The sequence below is a fragment of the Schistocerca cancellata genome, chromosome 4 (assembly GCF_023864275.1).
Source record: "Schistocerca cancellata isolate TAMUIC-IGC-003103 chromosome 4, iqSchCanc2.1, whole genome shotgun sequence".
Classification (NCBI taxonomy): domain Eukaryota; kingdom Metazoa; phylum Arthropoda; class Insecta; order Orthoptera; family Acrididae; genus Schistocerca; species Schistocerca cancellata.
In genome coordinates, this window is record NC_064629.1 from 906,418,721 (window position 1) to 906,442,747 (window position 24,027).

Here is a 24,027-nt window from a genome sequence, read left to right on the forward strand (position 1 = left end):
TATTTTCTAAGATAAGTTGTAGGGTCAGTATTGCCTCACGTGTTCCAACACTTCTACGGAATCCAAACTGATCTTCGCCGAGCTCGGCTTCTACCAGTTTTTCCGTTCGTCTATAAAGAATTCGCGTTAGTGTTTTGCAGCTGTGACTTATTAAACTTAGTTCGGTAATTTTCACATCTGTCAACACCTGCTTTCTTTGAGATTGGAATTATTATATTCTTCTTGAAGTGTGAGGGTATTTCGCCTGTCTCATTCATCTTGCTCACCAGATGGTAGAGTTTTGTCAGGACTGGCTCTCCCAAGGCCGTCAGTAGTTCCAATGGAATGTTGTATACTCCGGGGGCCTTGTTTCGACTCAGGTCTTTCAGTGCTCTGTCAAGCTCTTCACGCACTATCGTATCTCCTATTTCATCTTCATCTACATCCTCTTCCATTTCCATAATATTGTCCTCAAGTACATCTCCCTTTAACTGAACAAAAACTTGCATGAGTAGTGCGGACGACACCTGAATATGTAAAGCAAGATACAAGAAATTGTCATCAGGTCAAAAGCGATACCCCGGTCAGAAAAACACTACGGTAATCTAGCTGTCGGGTCAATTCCTACAATACGTGATAACAACAGAAACACCGAGTTTAACGGAATTTTACTTTAAACTGACAACATTGCACCATCAACCGCAGAGGAAACCCATTATCAAAACAATTTTGCAAACTACGCAAGAGCATTCTGACTCTAATGTGACATGTTAAGACCAGTGTATAAATTGCTGAATCCTCTCCTTTTACTTTGTAATTAAGATTAATACTTTTACTCATTGTGTTACTTCTATTTTAAGAACACCTTACGATCTCGAAGTATGATAAATGTAGTAAAAAGAAAATATGCTACAACGAGAGAGAAAAAATTTATTTTATTTATTTCTCTAATTTTCCTGAAAACTAAATAACAACCTAAGATTGTATAGACGACAATCGATTGGATTTAAACAAAAAATCAAATTCTTTGCATTTATAAAGAAGGAAACATTCAGTTTTTGGAAGGAAGGAAACGTAAAGGATTTAAGAATAAGAACAAGTTACTTTATATTTCAAGGAGGAAGAAATATACAACCATCAAAAGGGAATTTACTGTTCTATTACTTTTCTTTTTTAGATCCACAGAACCAAAAATATTCCTCATCATTTAATTCACAATTAAGAAGAAACTTAATTTAAGTAAATAGTACAAAAAGAACAAGTTGCAACATCAAATGAAATAGGTAAGCCTTGATTACTAAACCCTCATAAAATTTACGATTACAATTAGTAGCAGTTCGCGGTTCCCTCCAATCTGGTATTGTCAGTATAGGTTTTAAAACAGGACATCTTGTACTTATTTTGCATGTGAGATACCTTGTAATTAACTAGTGCATAAACTCTAAATTATGGCTTCCTTTGAATAAAATATGAAGTAGTAAAATGTACGATGGTTTAGTAACAATGTAACATTTTCCCTTCCTTTACTATTCTAGCGCTAACTGCTTGCATTTTCCAGGAAAATTGTTACGTTTCCACAAACAATATAAAAGACACAGAAGCCAGGCGAAGGAGGTAACTAAAGGTAAGCGAATGCAAGGGCTATAGAGAGAGCGAAGAAGGCAAAAAAATGGTTGGTGAACTGTCCAGTCTGGATGTGGTTTTTAGGTGATTTTCCAAATTCAACTAGCGGGTTGATATAGGTTAATTCTTACAAAGAAGAAGACAGCAACCAGCCACTATTAATACTGCTATTTATTTAGATAAACAGACTGGTAAGTTCATCATCAGACGGCTGTTCACATGATGTTCAAGATACACTTTTCATTATCGTCCGTGAACAGCCGTCTGATGATGAACTTACCAATCCGAAACCGGTAACGGCGCTATTTACCTAAATAAATAGCAGTATTAATAGTGGCTGATTGCTGTCTTCTTCTTTGTAAGAATTAACTTACATTAATTGTACACAGCCACGGTCTCACCAGGTCAGTTTTAGACAAAATAGCATAGCAACGGGTTGATATCTACCGTCTGCTTCAGATATACTCTACTCAAATATTATGAAACGTCCTCACACTTGAACATGATAATTTTCTTTAGATGCTGACACATGGGGATATACAGATTGCCGGCCGATGTGGCCGATAGGTTCTAGGCGCTTCAGTCCGGAACCGCGCTGTTGCTACGGTAGCAAGTTCGAATCCTGCCTCGGCCATGGATGTGTGTGATGTCCTTATGTTAGTTAGGTTTAAGTACTTCTAAGTCTAGGGGACTGATTTCCTCAGATGTTAAGTCCCCTAGTGCTTACAGCCATTTGAACCATTTTGTATACAGATTTTGTCCAAAGGAAAGTAGTGGTGTTAGGAAGGGCATCCGGTCACCAACTGTCGCTAACATTGACAAAACCTGCTTAACAGTGCCGGCCACATAGAGACAAGGGAAAAGGCAACGAAGAAGGTGAAGAAAGGGAGGGCATTTACAACCCCCTATCGTGAAAACTCGCTCAACAAAGACGGTGAAAATTAATGCAAGTTCACTTTCGCAGAGAGTCCCGAAGCCGAAAAGCACACACTTCCTCCGCCATCTTTGCTCATCATCATCATCATCATCATCATCATCATTTAAGACTGATTATGCCTTCAGCGTTCAGTCTGGAGCATAGCCCCCCTTATACAGTTCCTCCATGATCCCCTATTCAGTGCTAACATTGATGCCTCTTCTGATGTTAAACCTATTACTTCAAAATCATTCTTAACCGTATCCAGGTACCTTCTCCTCGGTCTGCCCCGACTCCTCCTACCCTCTACTGCTGAATCCATGAGTCTCTTGGGTAACCTTGCTTCTCCCATGCGTGTAACATGACCCCACCATCTAAGCCTGTTCGCCCTGACTGCTACATCTATAGAGTTCATTCCCAGTTTTTCTTTGATTTCCTCATTGTGGACACCCTCCTGCCATTGTTCCCATCTACTAGTACCTGCAGTCATCCTAGCTACTTTCATATCCATAACCTCAACCTTGTTGATAAGGTAACCTGAATCCACCCAGCTTTCGCTCCCATACAACAAAGTTGGTCGAAAGATTGAACGGTGCACAGATAACTTAGTCTTGGTACTGACTTCCTTCTTGCAGAAGAGAGTAGATCGTAGCTGAGCGCTCACTGCATTAGCTTTGCTACACCTCGCTTCCAGTTCTTTCACTATGTTGCCATCCTGTGAGAATATGCACCCTAAGTACTTGAAACCGTCCACCTGTTCTAACTTTGTTCCTCCTATTTGGCACTCAATCCGTTTATATTTATTTCCCACTGACATTACTTTCGTTTTGGAGATGCTAATCTCCATACCATAGTCCTTACATTTCTGATCTAGCTCTGAAATATTACTTTGCAAACTTTCAATCGAATCTGCCATCACAACTAAGTCATCCGCATATGCAAGACTGCTTATTTTGTGTTCACATATCTTAATCTCACCCAGCCAGTCTATTGTTTTCAACATATGATCCATGAATAGTATGAACAACAGTGGAGACAGGTTGCAGCCTTGTCTTACCCCTGAAACTACTCTGAACCATGAACTCAAATTACCGTCAACTCTAACTCCTGCCTGACTATCCGTGTAAAGACATTTAATTGCTTGCATCTTTGCTCAATATGGAAATTTTGCATGTTGTCGACAATGGCTGCAAAATAAACCTCTTGGAACAGTTTGCAACGTAGGGGAGAGTCGCCTATGTTGAACCAGCTGCTAATTTAAATCACTACTGTAGAATTCGTACATCTTGTATTGTCCAAGATTTAGTGAGGCCAGGGTGAACTACGTGCTTTTTGGTGCCATGTTCTCAGCTATGAGATCTGTGTGTTGAGTAAAAGATCTCTTAGAGACAGTGTTGATTTTCTTCTGGTTTTCATCTAACATTTTGCATACGTGGCGAAAAGAAATACTCTTATAAAGTGAGCGGCAACATTATTTTTGGATGGATATCCGTGAAATAACCTTAGTTTTCATGCATTCATGAATCCGTACCCATTGTTGTTCGTTTGTGGGAAATTCACAAATTCGCCAGTACAATTTAAGAAACTTGCTCCTATAGGTTTGAAAAAATGTGTTAAGCGTTATTAGTGCAACAGAACGTTTCGAAATGATGTGGTGAATTTTCAAATGCGTTCATTATCCAAAGTTTAATTATAACTATTTTGTATTACGACATGGCAGCAAAAACGTGTTGTGGAAAGTGGGGCACAGATGATTAGCATAAGCTGTAACAGTTTATCTAAATGGATATCATGAATAAAATGGATGTGAAAGAGTATGCAATGTACATAAGCGCAAAACCAAGAGACATGCTGAAAATGAAAACATGCAAATATGAAAATTTATGGCAGCATTAAGGAACTGGAAGAGCGCATTCTTACATTTGAAGAGATGATGTTCGGTTTAAGCATGTCGATTTGAAGAGATAATGTCCACTTTCAGCATATATGCAAGGACACTTGCGTTCGACATTGAAGGCCTAGCCAAGGAGCCTGTGAGCTGGAGCACCCACGGAAAAAAAAAGCTAACCGAAGCAAAGGAGAAGAAATCTAGATCAACAGCTCCACCTGTGAATAGAAAGTGTTTAGGAGACTCTACAGGGAGACCGCAAAAGAAACTCATTTGTAAAAGGGTGAATAGGGATTTCCAGCATGTTACGTTGATAACAGGACAGCAACTTGTGTTAACATGTTTAATGTAGAAAACAGCCAAACAACAGCTGTAGGTCTGTCCTGCCATTTGTCAATGAAAATCTTCACTTAGATACAAAGCAGTCAAACACTCAGTCTTCAGACCACAGGTGGCCCATCGGGACCAACCGACCGCCGAGTCATCCTTTTCTTTGATTGGGGCCGCTACTATTCCGTCGAGTAGCTCCACAATTGGCATCACGAGGCTGAGTGCACCTCGAAAAATGGCAACAGCGCATGGCGGCCCGGATGGTCACCCATCCAAGTGCCGGCCACGCCTGACAGCGCTTAACTTAGGTGATCTGACGGCAAGGCCGTTGCTATACTTAGACACAAGGATGTACAATATTAACATGGTTTGCGTGATACCAAAGAATACACCACTTTTTCTGTTTGGATGATTTGAGAGTGAGTTCTGATACCTGAATCCCATCATCAGTTAAAGAAAATGAACTGAATTTCGCAACTTTCACTGTTTTCTGCATCAAACGCGGGAAAGGTATTGTCAGTTGTGCGGGAAAGGTCGAACAGAAGAAATGTAGAGGAGCATGAAAGGCCGTTTAGGCTACAATGAGTGAAATCTCAAAAGGAGTACTATTTAGTCAGCTCCCCTTCTATATTTTCATGTCTTATACAGTCATGAAAATTAGCCCATTTTAATACAGATACTAGTTTTAGCAACGGATAATGCGGAACTGTGTGACACACTTTCCATATTCCACACAACAAAAAAGTTTTGCATCACCCCAGTTCCCAGAACTCCTGAAGACAGACATTGACTGTAGATATTGTATCACAGACACAGTCCCTTTGACTGTTCAGAGATATCATTAAACCCGCACAAAGATGTAAAAACACATGCAGGAGCAGGGCCCATTAGACGGAGGGCGTCCAACAACCGATCAGTTCCAGTCATTCCACCAGGAAGGAGGTACAAGGCTCCTGTTGTCTGTAGTTCAACCGTGCCTAGACGGCCATTACCGCAGTTCGATCGCGTCCACACTGTTACTTTGTACCAGGAGGGGTTATCAACAAGGGAAGTGTCCAGACGTCTAAGAGTGAACCAAATCGATGATGTTCGGACATGGAGGAGATACAGAGAGACAGGAACTGTCGATGACATGCCTCGCTCTGGCCGCCCAAGGACTACTACTGCACTGGATGACAGTTACCTACGGTTTATGGCTCGGAGGAACTCTGACAACAACGCCACCATGTTGAATAATTCTTTTCGTGCAGCCACAGGACGTCGTGTTACGACTCAAACTGTGCGCAGTAGGGTGCACGATGCGCAATTTCACTCCCGACGTCCATGGCGAGGTACATCTTTGTAACCATGACACCATGCAGCGCGGTACAGATGGGCCCAACAACATGCCGAATGGACCGCTCAGGATTGGCATCACGTTCTCTTCGCTGATGAGTAGCGCATATGTCTTCAACCAGACAATGGAGACGTGTTTGGAGGCAACTCGGTCAGGCTGAACGCCTTAGACACACTGTCCGGCGAGTGCAGCAATATAGAGGTTCCCTACTCTTTTGGGGTGGCATTATGTGGGGCCGACGTACGCGGCTGGTGGTCATGGAAGGCGCCGTAACGCCTGTACGATACGTGAATGCCATCCTCAGACCGATAGTGCAACCATATCGGCAGCATATTGGAGAGGCATTCGTCTTCATGGACGACAATTCGTGCCCTCATCGTGCACATCTTGTGAATGACTTCCTTCAGGATAACAACACTGCTCGACTAGAGTGGCCAGCATATTCTCCAGATGTGAACCCTATCGAACATGCCTGGGATAAACTGAAAAGGGCTGTTTATGGACGACGTGACCCACCAACCACTCTAAGGGATCTACGATAAATCGCCGTTGAGGAGTGGGACAATCTGGACTGACAGTCCTTGATGAACTTGTGGATAGTATGCCACGAATACTACAGGCATGCATCAGTGCAAGAGGACGTTCTACTGGGTATTAGAGGTACTGGTGCGTACAGCAATCTGGCCCACAACCTCTGAAGGTCTCGCTGTGTGGTGGTACAACATGCAATGTGTGGTTTTCATGAGCAATAAAAAGGGCGGAAATATGATGTTTATGTTGATCTCTATTGCAGTTTTCTGTACAGGTTCCGGAACTCTCCGAATCGAGGTGATACAAAACTTTTTTTGATGTGTATACATAAAAACTGGCCTGTGTCCCCATTTGTAAGTGGTTCCTTCCGAATATATTTTAATTGCTTCAATTCAATATGCACTAGTGTCTTTTACTGTATTAATGATTTTACTCACACTCTACTTTGGTGTCAATTTATAGCCTTGCTCTAGAATATACACGTTAGTTATAACGCCTTACCAGCTTACATGTATTTTTAAGTTAGGTTTTAATTATCGCTTTTATAAGCCATAGACACGTTCTCCATGTACGAAAACAACTCCTAAACCTGCACTGAGGCCCCTCATACACCTGCAAATTCGCTTCCAGCTGCCAGCCCCGTCTCCAGGATGCTGGAAAGTACAATGAACTGCCGACATACCTGCGGCCATTGGACCACTACCAACTTTTAATAATTAAAATTCTGTACCAGCCTTTTGTTAGCCCCCTTCGCTTAAAATTTATATTGACACTTGGTTTAGCGGTTTTGTATAACATACAACTTCCTTTTTACATGCATTAGCCATACTTTTTATATGCAAAATAATGTTCCTTGTTGACAGCGCACCTACTTGTCTCTCTATATAAATGAGATTCACTATATGTCGGTGGTTACACTTATCGCAAAAACTATGTAAGGTAAACTTGCATAATTCTGTAACTTGTTTAATTTCGTGATGGTCCTTCGTTTGACCAATATGGAGCTATGCGAGCTGCGAACGTGATTCCTTTTCTCCGTCATAGATGGCAGGAACTGTACTTTCTTATAGTGTAGTTATGATTACGATAACAGTGCCTCTTCCGTGACGTTTAGGAACTTTTAACAAGGAGAGGTCCCAAGCGGTTGCATCGACTTTTTGAAACCAAATATACGGTGATGCAGATCTCAGGTATCACACCCTGCAGCCATTCACTCTGGTGGGTGTCGTTTGCGAGTAATCGACGAAAAAACTTTCTGAATTTTGCGCGATTGAAAAAAAGATGTCACATACACTCGTTTCGTGATGTAATGGATAGGGTAAGGGTGTCACATTTGGTACATTAAATATACCTATTTTTTAAATATTTGTCTAAATGATGTCGATCATTATTTTTCTGTTAATTGGCTTAAATGTAATTTTTTATTTCTTTTCTTCGGTCACATCATTTTAATCACCATATGAACTACTTCATTTTTTCATTATTTCTTTGTATCACTCCTTTTCCACTTGGAATTCTTATGAATGTGAATTGAATTAGACAAATCTATTTTAATAATCAGATACTTGAAAATTAAGAAGACTGTGGGGCGGCGGTTAACTCGTAAAATAAATTTTTGCTGTATAAATGCTTGCATGTTGAATCAGTTTCAGGCTTTTAGAATGTAGTTAATGCTGTCTTTCGCCGTTCTCAACACTGGCTCTCTATTTACTTTTTAGCCCCCAGAAAGTGATTTAACAAAACGTGGAGCCTGTAATTAGAGTTCCTAGTGCCCACTTCATCTGAGAATACCATTATAGCTGCAGCTTATAGCTCTGAGGAATTAGGAGATTGTCTGGGATTTCTAATCAAAAACGATTTTTCAAAATAGTTGAGTATATTCTGAAATTCACTGATAACAAACACAAGTATCCCTACAACCTAACTAACAGAGCAGTTCAGAGTCTAATGCGCTGATGCAACTATAAATGTCTGAATTAAATGTTGAAAAGAATGCTCGCCAAGATTTGATGAGAATATTTCATCAAACGCCACACTAAATAATTGGTAGAATGTCTGTCCCGCGACGGCACGTGAAAATACGACAATACGCAAACTGAAGCTAGATAATGAAAATCATCCCAGAATTAACCCTTCACTTGAAATGATTTCATGGTTCCGCGTATCTCTAGTAACTTAATACGGCACCCGAGGCTGTTTGTAGCGGTGATACCGAAGCGACGCGACTCCCGACACAGCTGACGTGCTATTCAGCGTCTGGAGAGAACTGGGGCCTTCCTTCCTTGCGCAGCGTTCTTATATATATAGCCGCGGTGCGGACGGCTAAGGGAACGCCTGATCAAATCGGCTCTCCCGACTAGCCGCTGGGCTAGTAACGCACCACTTCAAGTTACATAATAATTTATAGCTTCTTTTGCTGATGGCCGATGAAGCTCTTAATTTAAACGTGCATTCAGCACGCAGGTAAGTATTGATAATAAAATTTTGACGTGGCTAAGTTAAATATTTTGGGCGAGAGAATTAATTAAAGTACACTGCACGCAGTAGATGAGCTCTGAACTGGCCCTTTTGAGATCCGCTATCGCTATAACTTTATAGGTATTCAAAAGAAACTTTTCACATCTTCACAGTCATAGCGGACCTCCAACCTATTTAAATCTAAACATCCTAGCCTTATTTATTAGCCTACTTAATCTATCTTGCTTCCTTCAGTTTTGAGACGAAAACCAGAAAATCATGAATTTCCACTAAAGTCTTAATCTGTGAAATCCAAAGTACTGTTTTTATTAAATCATTATGAAAGATGAATCTAAATATAAATTTTGAAGTCTCTAGCTCTTTTCTGTTGCGCCAATGATTTTTTCAGAAAAACGTCCAAATTTCGAAAATGGCTGAAGTTATCGAACTGATATTTAACACACATTAATTTAGTATTATTCCTGACATGCTAGAAAAGTTTTAGGTAATTTGCTTGATTTTTAAGGTATTGCGCAACATTTATGACGTCAGAGCTAGTTACAGCAGACAGGCTGGCACACAATGGAAACTGATGTAAATTTACTACAGCGTGAGTAGGCTGCTTCCCTACATCACCATCTACTTAAATTTTTTGTTTATGAATGTTAATGAATGAAAAAAAATTTAATTACAAAAGGGGAAGCAAGAGTACAGTTTAACTCCCTATAAAAAATCAAAATTGAAATATAAACATGTAGAAACATTAAAGAAAACTGATTACCTACATTAATTATTTAAATTGTGGGCATGTTCACTGCCTTTTAAACAATGTCATTACTCAAAATTTTAAGCACAGTCAATGAAATATTTTGGCATACATATTGCCTTAGACAAACAAACACATACGAATTGAAAAATTATGAAAATCTTAGATCCATTAAATACATTAAATACATTTTTACATACACAAATTCAAAGAAAATAACATGATACGTAAACAGCTGATTATCTCTTAGCAGTCTTTTCTAAACCTGAAAGAAAAGTTCACAAATAATTTTTACACACGTGGTTGTAGCCGCTTTAGCTGGCGTCCTACACTTCCATTCACAAGGGTAGAGGAGGGGAAGTTGCTATGGTGTGCGTCCTTCACGTTCTCTCTAAATTACATGAGGGAAAGGGGAGGGGTCACTGTGAGTTGTGTCCAAGTCACTCCACACTTTCACGCAGCTACCAGGCTGCCATTATCTGGTTTGTCCTGTAGAACAAACAAAAAGAGTGCCTCAGACTCTGTTCACTTAACATTTAAGGGTGGGTCACAATGAAATGGGTATATATACATTTTATCCTTCAATATTTTGCTGGAACATAGTTAACAGAACTTTTTCAACATTACTCTCGCGGTTACTTAAATGTCATAAAATCGGTAAACAAATGGCTCAAAACGCCGTTAGTCACGTACTAGAGAAAATCTATGCTCAAGGCATACAATCATAAATCATATTTAATCTGAATTTATTATTTCTGGGCCGGAACACTGAACCAATGCTCGGTACATTCCTGACAAATCTGCATTTTATTTACTTAACTGACTCATCTTTGATTACCTTATTCTTAGAGATAGTATGAGTATATTTGATTACTGGTTGTTTTCTCAGCTTCTTTGTACATGTGAGTAACTTTTGGTAATAGTACAGTTGTGAGTGTTCAAAACACACTACGTTTAGTTGACTACAAAATCCACTTATTGGTCCTCTGCTGTTGTCAGTTCCACATCTGCAATTAGGTACTTACTTACTTTGAAGTGTATTTATGCTGAGCTAAAATTAATGTTTCACGTCTGCCATTATGTTATTTATTTTGCTAGTGTGTGTACTTATTTAACACTCACTCTATTAATATTTAAAGCATAGGATAGCACATTTATTTCATATTCATAGTGTATTGCAGCTGATTAGTTTGCTCACGTGGCAATCCATTTCCACTTGATCGGACGCTGAAACCTCAGGTAGTCTCTCTCGACCAACCACTAAAGTGCATCAAGTAATTATGGACGAGCGTAATGCTAAATTCCTTAAACCTATAGGACACCATGAGCTGCTCTGTCTCATCTAACATAAGGGTACCTATGGTCGCATTCACGCCTCCAACTCATAACCTCAATACGTGTAGGTGTATCCTGTCACACACTACACTAAAATAATGGCCAGCTCCAACCTTATAAATACTTCAGGGACGTGTCCTTCACGTCTCAACCACAAACACTGCTCAATTCTATTACACTGCCTTTCCTTGCTACACCAGGTGAGTTTAATCTTACAACTTATCTGCATATTTTTCCTAACACTAAGCAATCTCTTTTACTATTTCTTAGTTAGCTCTAATGCAAACACTAGGTTTCACTACCACTTCAGATCCTGCTTGTATATGAATTCATATATCTTTTTTAAATTACTGTTGGTGGACCATTTCCAATAAAACAACACTTTGTACTTACCATAGTACCAGAGTTCTATACATATTTGTTACTCAAATGCATTGTATCTTAATTACATCATACTTCTCTATTGTTTGTCACTATTAGGTTTGTCACATTAGGTATTTTTCTTCACTAATCGGTGGATAGAATGGTTACAGAACTCATGGCTTGATAGCCATGACAGAAAAATTTCATGTCTGGAAAGAAGAGGTCGAAATTTTTGTGGATAGGAAAGATGAAGAATGAGTGAGAGCTGAAATGGAAAGAAGATCTCACACAGCTGGGACTGCACAGCTGCCACACTGTGTAGAGGTTACAGAACAACCTCCTCCCTACAGCCTTCATTAGTTTAATGCTGTATTGATAGTCATGACGGAAGATTTTAGTATTTGGAAAGAAAAGGTCGAAATTTTGGTGGATAGAAAAGATGAAGATTGAGTGAGACCTGAAATGGAAAGAAGATCTCACACAGCTGGGACTGCACAGCTGCCACACTGTGTAGAGGTTACAGAACAACCTCCTCCCTACAGCATTCATTGGCTACCTATGACCACGCCACGTCGATTCGAAAATACCTTATGATGCCTTTTTAGAACCTGTCTCAGTTCTTCCTTTTGATTGTCTGAAATCTTATCGATTTCCTGCAATTTAGCTTCTATTTTGTCTAAAATAATTGCTTCTTCTTCTTCTTCTTCTTCTTCTTCTGTGTTCAGCTTACTGTTACTAAGATTAACACCTTCGTCCCAATACCACCTATTTTTCAGAACTCGTAGAGGCAGCTCCCAAGTTTCATGATCAGTTACTACATGTTTATCACTAAAAGGTACTATCATTACTCCGGTTATTGGCAAGACCATTTTTAACTGGCTTCTTTCAAAGTCAACCACACTCTGATATTTTGACAAGAAATCTATGCCAATTAAAACCTCAATACTGAGATTGTTTACAATTAAACATGGATGATCAATTAAATTACCATTAATGTTAAAGGGTAGTAAAGCTTCTTGCTTTACCGTTTTTGACACCTTGCCAGTAGCACCAATTATTCTTAGTCCTGATACCCTCATTACTGTAAGCTTGTCTTTACCAGGTAATGCATCAAAGAAGGACTGAGATATTGCACTCACCTCACTTCCACTGTCTAAGAGACAACGTACATTGATACCCAACATATTCACTATTATTATAGGGTGGCTTATTCTAGGTTGTACAGGTGGTTCCTCAAATTCATCTAGTAGTTCCTTTTGGATTTGTCCCCAACTAAAGTGATCGACATCTGTCTTCATTACATTTAGGTCACAGTGTGTAGGGGTTTCCTGAATTACATTTTCAGCTGCCTTTTCCAGTCGGTCTATTAATTTTAAATCGAAACACCGCACGACTACATTACATTTAGTTTGCTGAACATAACCCAAATTACTGTAGTCTGAGCGATTCTGCGTCTCCAGACCGGGCATAACGCTAGTTACAGCTAAACCACTTTTACCATTATCGTCGGTTTCCTTCTCAAGTGACAACTGGTCACAGCTACTGGGTTCATCGACCCTCAACAGCCTACCCTCTACATTCTCACTTATCTCCTGTCCTAAATTTATTAGTACAGTATCAACATCCTGCACAGGCACTTTAGATAAGAGCATATCATCCTCATCGTAAATATAAGCATGAATTTCTTCTGCTTCTTCACCTGTCAATTCAGTATTTTGTAGCTCCTCCCTATCGTTACACTGCTGCGCCTTCTCTTTCTCTTCCCACTTAGAAAGCGTTTCTAACACGGTATCTATCAAATACTGTGAGTGATCTAATATTTCTGTAGTATCCTTAGATGCTACCGACTCTTCATCCACATGTTCAGTCTGAGTATTCTGATCTGTCTTACCAATTCCCTTAACTACTGGCTTAGGAAAAGTAACCGCCTGGTGAGCGCCAGTGTCCTCATAGACGGGAACTAGTTTTCCTGCCTCGGCCTACTCCTGTTTCCTTTAGTTTCATTATAGTTAGCTGGCACAGCATTGCTTTCCGCGCGGTTGTTTACCTGCATAATTCTGTTTGGAACAAAATTATTATCCCTTGGACGCCCTTGTTGGTTCTGATAATTATTTCCCCAATTCCTATCTCTCTTAGGATGGCGAACACCTACTGTTCTGATGTTTAAATTGCCATTTTGCTCATTCCTAAAATTACTACTATTATTATTAGAATTTATGTTATTACGTGATTGCTCCTCATTGGCCGCAACACGTTCTACACGTCCCAGATATTCAATGAAACGATCCAGATTGTCTCTAGGGGCAGATATAATTCTAGTTTGCCAATACCATGGCAGTTTGGCTTCAAGACCTAGTATAATCATTTCTGGTTTTAGCTTTTCCGCCAAATGTGACAAACGTGAAATCCATGACCTAGCAAACTCTTTAATTAATTCCTTGCCTGCATTGAAGCGTTTTCCACTTCAAAATTCTCTCAACACTTCATTTTGCTTGTTACTAGACCAATACTCATTAATAAAAGCTGTTTTAAATTCCGCTAATGTTTTACACTTTAACATAACATCAGCTGACCAACGCATGGCGTCACCTGCTAAATGGCTTCTAATAAATGAGATTTTATCTCGTTCAGACCAAGTTGGTGGAATTACATCTTCAAAATCGTTCCAGAAATCTAGCGGGTGGATATTTTTATTTGGATCGAACCGCAAGAACTGCCGACACCCGATAAAAGCGGTGTTTGCAGCTACAACTTGTTGTATACTACCATTACCAGAAGTTATTGAAGCTACTTTACTCTCAATGTTAGCAATGTTAGTACTGATATTTTCTACTTTCAATTCAACATTATCTACTCTTTGTACAATATGAGTAGTATCAGTTTTAATTGCATCTACGTCTGCTTGACATATGTTTACTTTAATATTAACATCTTTAAATCTATCTGAGCACAGTTCAGATTCCGCCTCGATCTTTTCTGTTAACTTGTGCTCCAGCTTCGCATCTTCCATTTGGAAGTCCTTGCGAACCTCAGCAACTTCGGATTTAACTGTTTTATACATTTCAGAAAACTGTTGAGCAACCTTTTTCTTAATATCCTCATGATTGTAATCAATTTTACAATTCAAACTGTCTAGATCCTCTTTCAACTTATTGCAACCAGCCTTGAAGGTATCGTCCATTACCTCCAATCGTTTATTAAAATTACTTTGGCTGGCCACAATCCTGTTATTTACCTCAATTATATTAGATTTTAATTCAGCATTATTGGATTCCAATTTATTATCCATTGCCTCAAACCGCATATTAAAATTTGTTTGACTGGCAGCTATTGCTTGTAATATAACATTTAGATCAACAGCCCCAGCATCTTTGGGTTGCTCACTAGCTGGCTTTTTATCACACTCAGGTGACGAAAAACTAGCTCCAACACCAGAATCATCAAAACTAAATGAAACTTCTGATTGATTAGTCATATCTAACTGCTCCTTCTTAAACTCTACCATCTCTGATGACTGTTTCATTTTTAATTCATCAGAGAAACTATCATCCAATAAATTTACAATTTCTACTTTCTGCTTTACTACAGGGGTCTCTATTATTGAATCATTGCCCCTTCGCACACTACTGTCAGGAGACAGTACTTCATATTTCACTTTAACATTACTATTTTCATGCATATTTACACTTGAACCGTTGTCTGAATTTACAGTTCCCTCAACAGACATAGGTTCTAATTTAAATTTAAACTCAGTTTCTTTTGGCGGTTCCATCGCCGACAGTCTTTTAGTGCAGGTTAGTAAAATTTTTAACAGCTTTTCACTTAACTTAGTTCCTTCTGCACGACGTATGGCGTTGCCGGCGCGGCGTACCAGGATTACTGATGCGACGTGGCACGTTGAACTGCAGACGGCACTCCGACTGCTGCTGTGTGTCTGCGTGGCCCGCAATTGCAGGCGCTGCGCCGGCTGCTCCAGCGGACGACTGCGGTACGGCAAAACTGGCTTCTCGCGATGCCGGCAGCACCGCTAGACTCAGTGCCAGCTCCGTCAATCCAGATGTGTTGTTAGTCCAATTGCGTCGTCCACATGCACACGTAACACATTCACTGTTCTATATTCAGTTGCGTGTCGCATTTCACTCGCGAATCCGAATAGTTAAAAAAAATCACTTTCACTTAGTTGATTTCCCAGCCGATGCACCATATGTGGGGCGGCGGTTAACTCGTAAAATAAATTTTTGCTGTATAAATGCTTGCATGTTGAATCAGTTTCAGGCTTTTAGAATGTAGTTAATGCTGTCTTTCGCCGTTCTCAACACTGGCTCTCTATTTGCTTTTTAGCCCCCAGAAAGTGATTTAACAAAACGTGGAGCCTGTAATTAGAGTTCCTAGTGCCCACTTCATCTGAGAATACTATTATAGCTGCAGCTTATAGCTCTGAGGAATTAGGAGATTGTCCGGGATTTCTAATCAAAAACGATTTTCCAAAATAGTTGAGTATATTCTGAAATTCACTGATAACAAACACAAGTATCCCCACAACCTAACTAACAGAGCAGTTCAGAGTCTAATGCGCTGATGCAACTATAAATGTCCGAATTAAATGTTAAAAAGAATGCTCACCAAGATTTGATGAGAATATTTCATCAAACGCCACGCTAAATAATTGGTAGAACGTCTGTCCCGCGACGGCACGTGAAAATACGACAATACGCAAACTGAAGCTAGATAATGAAAATCATCCCAGAATTAACCCTTCACTTGAAATGATTTCATGGTTCCGCGTATCTCTAGTAACTTAATACGGCACCCGAGGCTGTTTGTAGCGGTGATACCGAAGCGACGCGACTCCCGACACAGCTGACGTGCTATTCAGCGTCTGGAGAGAACTGGGGCCTTCCTTCCTCGCGCAGCGTTCTTATATATATAGCCGCGGTGCGGACGGCTAAGGGAACGCCTGATCAAATCGGCTCTCCCGACTAGCCGCTGGGCTAGTAACGCACCACTTCAAGTTACATAATAATTTATAGCTTCTTTTGCTGATGGCCGATGAAGCTCTTAATTTAAACGTGCATTCAGCACGCAGGTAAGTATTGATAATAAAATTTTGACGTGGCTAAGTTAAATATTTTGGGCGAGAGAATTAATTAAAGTACACTGCACGCAGTAGATGAGCTCTGAACTGGCCCTTTTGAGATCCGCTATCGCTATAACTTTATAGGTATTCAAAAGAAACTTTTCACATCTTCACAGTCATAGCGGACCTCCAACCTATTTAAATCTAAACATCCTAGCCTTATTTATTAGCCTACTTAATCTATCTTGCTTCCTTCAGTTTTGAGACGAAAACCAGAAAATCATGAATTTCCACTAAAGTCTTAATCTGTGAAATCCAAAGTACTGTTTTTATTAAATCATTATGAAAGATGAATCTAAATATAAATTTTGAAGTCTCTAGCTCTTTTCTGTTGCGCCAATAATTTTTTCAGAAAAACGTCCAAATTTCGAAAATGGCTGAAGTTATCGAACTGATATTTAACACACATTAATTTAGTATTATTCCTGACATGCTAGAAAAGTTTTAGGTCATTTGCTTGATTTTTAAGGTATTGCGCAACATTTATGACGTCAGAGCTAGTTACAGCAGACAGGCTGGCACACAATGGAAACTGATGTAAATTTACTACAGCGTGAGTAGGCTGCTTCCCTACAAGACGAAATAATATATTTATATTGACTGTGCAGTGGCGTGAAAAATGTTTTTTCGTTACAAGACGTACAGTTTTTTTTGCACAGTAATAGTCATAGAAACATTTAAAACGTAAATTCCTATTGCACTATGGAAAAAACAATGAAGATTTAAACAAAAGAAGGGTTTATAAGTGAAATGAAATTCAAGCAAAATGAGGAATAGATTTATGACTGCAATAACCTGGACGAGAAAATAGGATTATTAAAATAAAAGAAGTTACATCGAAATTAATACATAAAATTAATTAAAAACACACGAACGAATATTTCAAGGGAAGAAAGAATGCTAGGAAGAAAAATAAGAGCAAACGATGTTCTGATTAAAATGAGGTGACAAAGTATGGAAATAAAAAATTGAGTTTTAGTCAATTAACTGCATAAAAATGACGATCAAAGACAGTTCTATAAAGATTTCAAAATAAAAAAAGTAATGCACTTCACAGGAATTTAACCTGTAATCCCATGCATGTATAGCACTTATCCTATCCGTTATACCACAAGGCTATGTAACGCACCTTTTTTTAAAGCTATTGAGCGTCATGAAAAAATCCGAAACATTTTTGCGTCAGTTACTTGCAAATGAGGGTCCACCAGGATGAATGGCTGCAGTGTGTGATACCTGGCATCTTAACCTAAGTAACCGTATAGATGCTTTCGAAAAGTCAATATCACTGTTACGGATCTCTCCTTGTAAGGATGGTGTACGCCTCATTGCCAGAACCTCCTCTTGAGAAAACTCGTCTGCAATTGTCAAAGCTTTTCAAGTTGCAGTTGCTAGAATTTTTAACTTGTGCAGCAATGTTGGAACCTCCTCTTGAGAAATCTCGTCTGCAATTGTTGAAGCTTTTTAAGTTGAAGTTGGTCGAACTTTTGCAGCATTATAGGCAGGTTGCCAGGTTTCAGTGAGGGAAAGTAGGAACACATTTATCGACAATGACTTTTTTAAAAATAATTATAATTACTGCACATTTTCGTCATAATACACTGAACACAATGAAGAGGAGTACTTTTCGTTGAGCGTGCAATTACCAACATTTCTTCATTAGACAGTATTGTCTTATAAAAAATCACTGCAACTCTCATCATAATTGAAATAAGTCTACAGTTCATTTTTTATTAGATCAACTGAACATCTGTTTCGCTCATCCCTGTTTAATTTTCATAATGGAGAATACTCTCTCCATGAATGCATTTGAGGAAAGTATACTCAAGGCAAATGTAACTAGAACTATAACACTACACAATTTTGATGAGCCAATCATTTCTGTACCGTAGACCCTCTCTGTGGTATTGTCATAGTAGCTAACTTTGCTTTTAAATGCTCATTCCTTTTCCCCCAAAACAAATCAGAAACTGTAGCGACTTCATAATACATAATATCTACACTAAGGAAATCAACAACACAAAGTGAGTCGGCTCATTTCAAAATATTTTGAAATTCAGTTTTTTTAAATGATATACAGTCCATTAAGGACAAAACGTTACTCTCATCATAATCAAACCATTTGTTAAATATTTCAGACAAACTTCGTATATATATGTATATATATGCCTGTATTCTTCCAGTTAAGTTTGTTTTTCACCTGGAATCAGGTCCTCCGATTTACCTAGCAACTATTGCACCTTATAACCAAAAAACAGATTATTTATCCAATGTTCTAACTCCATTTTTATTTTTTCCATCATACGGTACACTTCAGAAATCGTCAGTTCATTTTTTTCTAGGTTGAGTACATCTACATGGTATGGAGAAAGTTCAGTTTAACACTGTGTACACGAAATTTTGTATTAAATTTGTGCATTTTCCATCAGTTATTTAAATTAGAAACATCATTCCTTACCACATTTCCGCGCTTTCAACATCGATAACTCCATTCACCCTAAAGCCGCCTGTTTCAGTTTGATTTAACAATGTCATCTATTGGCAAAAAAAAAAAAAAAAAAGAAAATACACATTAGAATGTAGTTCCGTGTATAATACCACATGGTGACTTAAGGGATCATGGAGGTCAAAAGTTCAACGTCACCTCAAGACGAAGGGCTTTAAACCAATGCGAGAGGACCTTTTTTCTTTCCTCAAGGAAGTTCTGAACGAAACATTGTTTCCCTTGAAGATCACCTTCGCTTTCGCCAAGGCAGGTATTCATCCTTTGAACAGAAAGGCAATTCCAGACGAATTCTTACTCTATTTCACCCTTTCTGTCGCGTGAGGGAAAGAAGAATTGATGCAAATACAACACGGCTGTTCTACAAAGAGAACTCCAGAGCTGCTCTTACTACTTTGCACCAGCTACAGAGTGACTCCCAAAGGAGACAAATGGAAAAAAGTGACTACACACAGGCGTCCTCTTCAGGGGCCAAACCAAAGCCCCAGAAGAGGAGACCAACGACTCATTTGCGCGTTGTTTCTTGCTCTGGACATTTTAAGGACGACGTTCGGGGAGAACACTGGATAAAATGCCTACAATGTGACCAGTGGTTTCATTTCAAATGCCAGAACTTGGCAGAATATGAATGGGACCCCAAATGCTTAGTGTGTACCGCAGAGAGTGACTCGAATATCCATCGCTACTGTTTTCTGGTGCATCACGAAATTATACGAGTGGCATCACGAAACTATCCGAGTTCACACAGCATTCTAGGGAAAAAACATATTTTTATTCTCATCTTACTAGTTCTAAAATAATAATATGTTTGAAACTCTTTATTTATTTCACGCCTTCCGTAGCCTTGATACTGTACCTTACTTCTTTGGTATCGTAAAAGTCATTAGACCTTATTATCACGAAATTAGCCGAGCTTGCCTTACATTTTGGATATGTCATGATGTTCCATTCACGAGGGTATGCTGTTTTTACGACTCTTAACTATGCACATCATAATTTTAAATAAATATTTTAATAATTTTAAATTTACCGTAGTAATGCGTTTCGGACTTCTTAATTGTCCGATCCTAATTTTACGTCTGTTTATTCATGGTGTAAGCCAATACTGAAAGAATTTTCGATAACATTCATCTTGTACCTTACCTAAATTTATATCCATGTTCCAATTATTTTTATTATTCTAAATTATATAGACTTCCGAAAATGACAGATTAATTTGCCAAAACCGATTAAGTGGAATAGAATATTTGAATTGTGCATCAGACAATTGATTTTATTTTGGGAAAAATTCTTACTACACCCATTTCTTCGAAGTTGTTAGTCTCATAATACTGTGAAAGAGCATCCTCACAGCTTGGAAGTATGGGAGGCATCTCAGATATCGTATTGGTACTGCACATGTTGTACAAAGGCATACAATTTTAACTTATGACCTTCAGTTAATGCGGTACAGAAGCTACACAAACCCAAACAATTAATTTTCAGCCTTACAAATAAAGTCAAATGTTGCGTGCATTGCTGGTGGATGACCCTAGGAGTTGAGCTGCGTAAATGAGAAATATTTCCTTCCTTCCCATCCACTGAATACCCCTCCACTAAAAAAATTTTGGAAGTTTTGTCTTATGTCTATGATCTGTATTCATTCATGTAGATTGTAATGTTGTTGTTGTTGTTGTCTTGTATCTCAAGTCAAATAGAAAAAAAAAATGTAAAACTCAGTGAAAATACGTGTCCTTCCCCTTACCAATAACGTCTAAGTGGCTACCAAGACTAATGTTATCATCTGGCTAATGAATCTTCCATCAACATCATTGTTATCACTTACCTCTTGATTGTTCACATTGCTCCTAGCATTGATTAAAATCTATCCTACAGATACGAGAATCTGATATATTACGTGACTTAATTACTTCGTCAATTTGTTGAAACAGTTGTGGACTTTGAGTTTAGCACACAGTTTACACAAGAAACGTAAGGCAACTGAATGATACTGATCACATTAAGATTGATTTTGCGTGCAATTAGCCAATAATTGTATATATAGCTGTATAAATTAGTTAACGGCAATATTAAAAATGTACTGATGCTCGTAAACTCAATTTGCTACATTCTTTCCTCACCTGAGATGTGTATTGAGAGAGACGTGCCAAACTTCCACCAAAAAAGGCATCTTCTTTGTAAAGTGGTCGAAATGCTGTAGGAGTATGACTGCTACGAGCACTGCTTTCTGATGTTGTACGAACACGGTGAGGTTTTTCATCATCATGTGCTACCGAACTTGGTCGCTTGTGGGCTAAAGACCCAACAGACGCTCGCATGTTATTGTTACCTCCTATGCTGTTTGCCGATGTTGTCATGTCTCTAACCATCTTCATGCGAAGCAGAAGTGGTAGTTCTGCTGGTTCTTTTGTTGCTTCTGGCTCCACCTTTACTCTCACGGGTTTCAACGATCTAAAAAGTGCCCCAAATATTGCACAGTTTAGCACAAGACCTGTTACAAGAGATAATACAATTCATTTGTCTGTAGATATAGTAAGAAAAAGAGAAAACTGTTTGAATTTTAGTCACATATTTTATTGCAAATTTTAATAATTTGGCCTCCATATTTTTCACACATAATATCATTGCCACTCTACATAAATTAAATTCTAGGAAATTTTCTACTCTAACTGTTACAGTCCTTTCCGTGAGTTAATTGAAATACAGTGTTTTATTAATATATAAATAAAACCTCCTCACCCGCTTGTATAAGAAAGGTTCCTCTCCACCCAAAGGTATTTATCAGGGTCGACGATAATGGTGCGATCAGCATTGTTCCAATACCGGATCCACACACAGCTATTCCAGTAGCTAACGCTCGCCACCTTTCAAAATAAAAGCCAACAGCTATCACTGCAGGAACATATACGAGTCTAAATCCAACACCTGTAACAGCAATAGTTGGGCTATTGAAAAGTGTAAACCACCTATGAATACCAAAGAGTTACAATCCTAAATAAAGAACGATATCCTTAAACTGGAAAACTATTCACAATTAAACTAAGAATAAGTATGCTCTTCATATTCAAATAATAATTCACACTTTAAGACAAACAAAAAAGATTTGGTATGTAGAAGTGTATATAATAGCAACCTTCTAGTGAAAGAAAGAATATTTATGTTATAAATTAATAGTCAGAAAAATGTTATGACCACTGATACAGAACTAACTAAACAAGTTCGTACTATTCAATATAAAATCCAGTGGAAATGCATAAATCAGACTTTCAAAATGATGGAGCACAGCAATCAGTCGTCCTAAGCAAATTTAGATTTCTGCTTTGGCCTAGCCATTATCAATGCTAAAAAATACGAGAAACACATAGTCTATGCACTTCTTATATTTTTTTAGCATTGATAATGGCTAGGTACTAGCCGAAATCTGGTTTTGCTTTAATAAAACCTGAAAGGGAAGGACAATTGATTGCTGTGCGCCATCATTTTGAAAGTCATATCACAGTCGTTGAGGGCATTCCACTTTCCTAATAGAAGGTAACTTGCATAAATCATATTAAATTATGTACAGAAAACACAGAAATTGTCACCCAATGATCTTGCCTGAGAAGGCACTTGGTTTCGCTATTCTGGCCACTCTGATGACCTACACTGTATTTTCTGGAAATCATACTAAACCTAGAAGCGATGTCATTGAATTAGTGAAATTATATTCAACATCCTCTCTACTGGACCAGTAAGCATTCTTGGAAATGTACAAGGAGCTTCTGATTGTTTCTTTCCACCACTATGATAAGTATTACAAGTATATTTAAAAGAAGAAAAACATTTGAAACAACAGGGCTAGTCAGCATTATCACCACATTTATGTATAAAAAATATATCGCTGATAGAGCATACTGTATAATGCAGCTAGAAATTGTCGAAAAACTATTATTCTCATGCGGTGACATGAGTCAGTTCTTAATAAATGAAAAGAAAGGTGATGGTTTGGAGACAATGTGACAGAGTTTTTGTGTTAAACTTCTTGCTAACATTTACAAAGGATCCTTTGTGAGGTAATGTAATTGTCTATTAGCACAATATAGACTTAATTTCTTGAAATCTGTTCAGAAGGTAGAGATTGGGAAATAAATGGATGATGGTATCTACAAAACGTATACCACGATCACCATCGTCAACATTAGGAGTACTGCACAATTGCTGTATTGGTCACTGAATAAGGAGCCACTAGCTGGTTAACCAATGACTTTATTTGGCGCATTCCGCGTAGAACCCATCACCAAATGAACTTCTTGGCGATCAAGTATATGACGACAGTATGTAACAAACAAGGCAGCTGCTTTTCGACATCACTGTTAACTTTTACTATTTTGTTTTGCGTTTGTTCTTGCACATTATATTAGTCTTGGGATAGATGACTTTCAGGCAAACTTTCATACTTGTCTATTAAGTTACTCCATTTTTCGTTGAAATTCATCTCCACTAGGTACAATCAGTAAAATGTCATAAAGGTGGTTCATATATGTTCTGTTAACCCGCACTCCTACTTTGTTTCCCTAGCATAAGGCCTGAAAACTCACTCTAGAACTGCTGAGAATAGTTTTATGGTATGGCATCCCTTTCCTGCTTTTTCCTTCAATTCTGTCACCCTCACGGTGTCTATGGGAGTTCTATGATTGACATACGTACTTTTAAACGTGTGCTTGTCTCAGTTGCCCAGTGGTACGAATGGAAAGTTTTTGGGTTCGATACCTGGGCAGTCTTAAAGTTGTTACCTGCCACTTATCATTTTTCGCCTTTGGCAATGTCCGTAGGTGTGAAAAATGGCAAGGTGCACTGCTTTAAAATTTAGGCCCCTGGCAGGATAAG

At 38.6% G+C, this 24,027-nt stretch overlaps 1 protein-coding gene across 7 annotated transcripts in view; it reads right to left on the reverse strand.

Moving 5' to 3' along the window:
* Positions 1-24,027, reverse strand: part of LOC126185071 (monocarboxylate transporter 12-B-like) — a 1,121,214-nt gene that overhangs the window by 74,238 nt on the left and 1,022,949 nt on the right. The window contains exon 6 of one of the 7 annotated variants that reach the window (XM_049927839.1): positions 21,282-21,587. The exons of the other annotated variants lie outside the window; for them this stretch is intronic. Within the exon in view, the coding sequence (XP_049783796.1) occupies positions 21,282-21,587 (306 nt within the window). The remainder of the gene's footprint in view (positions 1-21,281; positions 21,588-24,027) is intronic. 7 annotated transcript variants of the gene reach the window in all.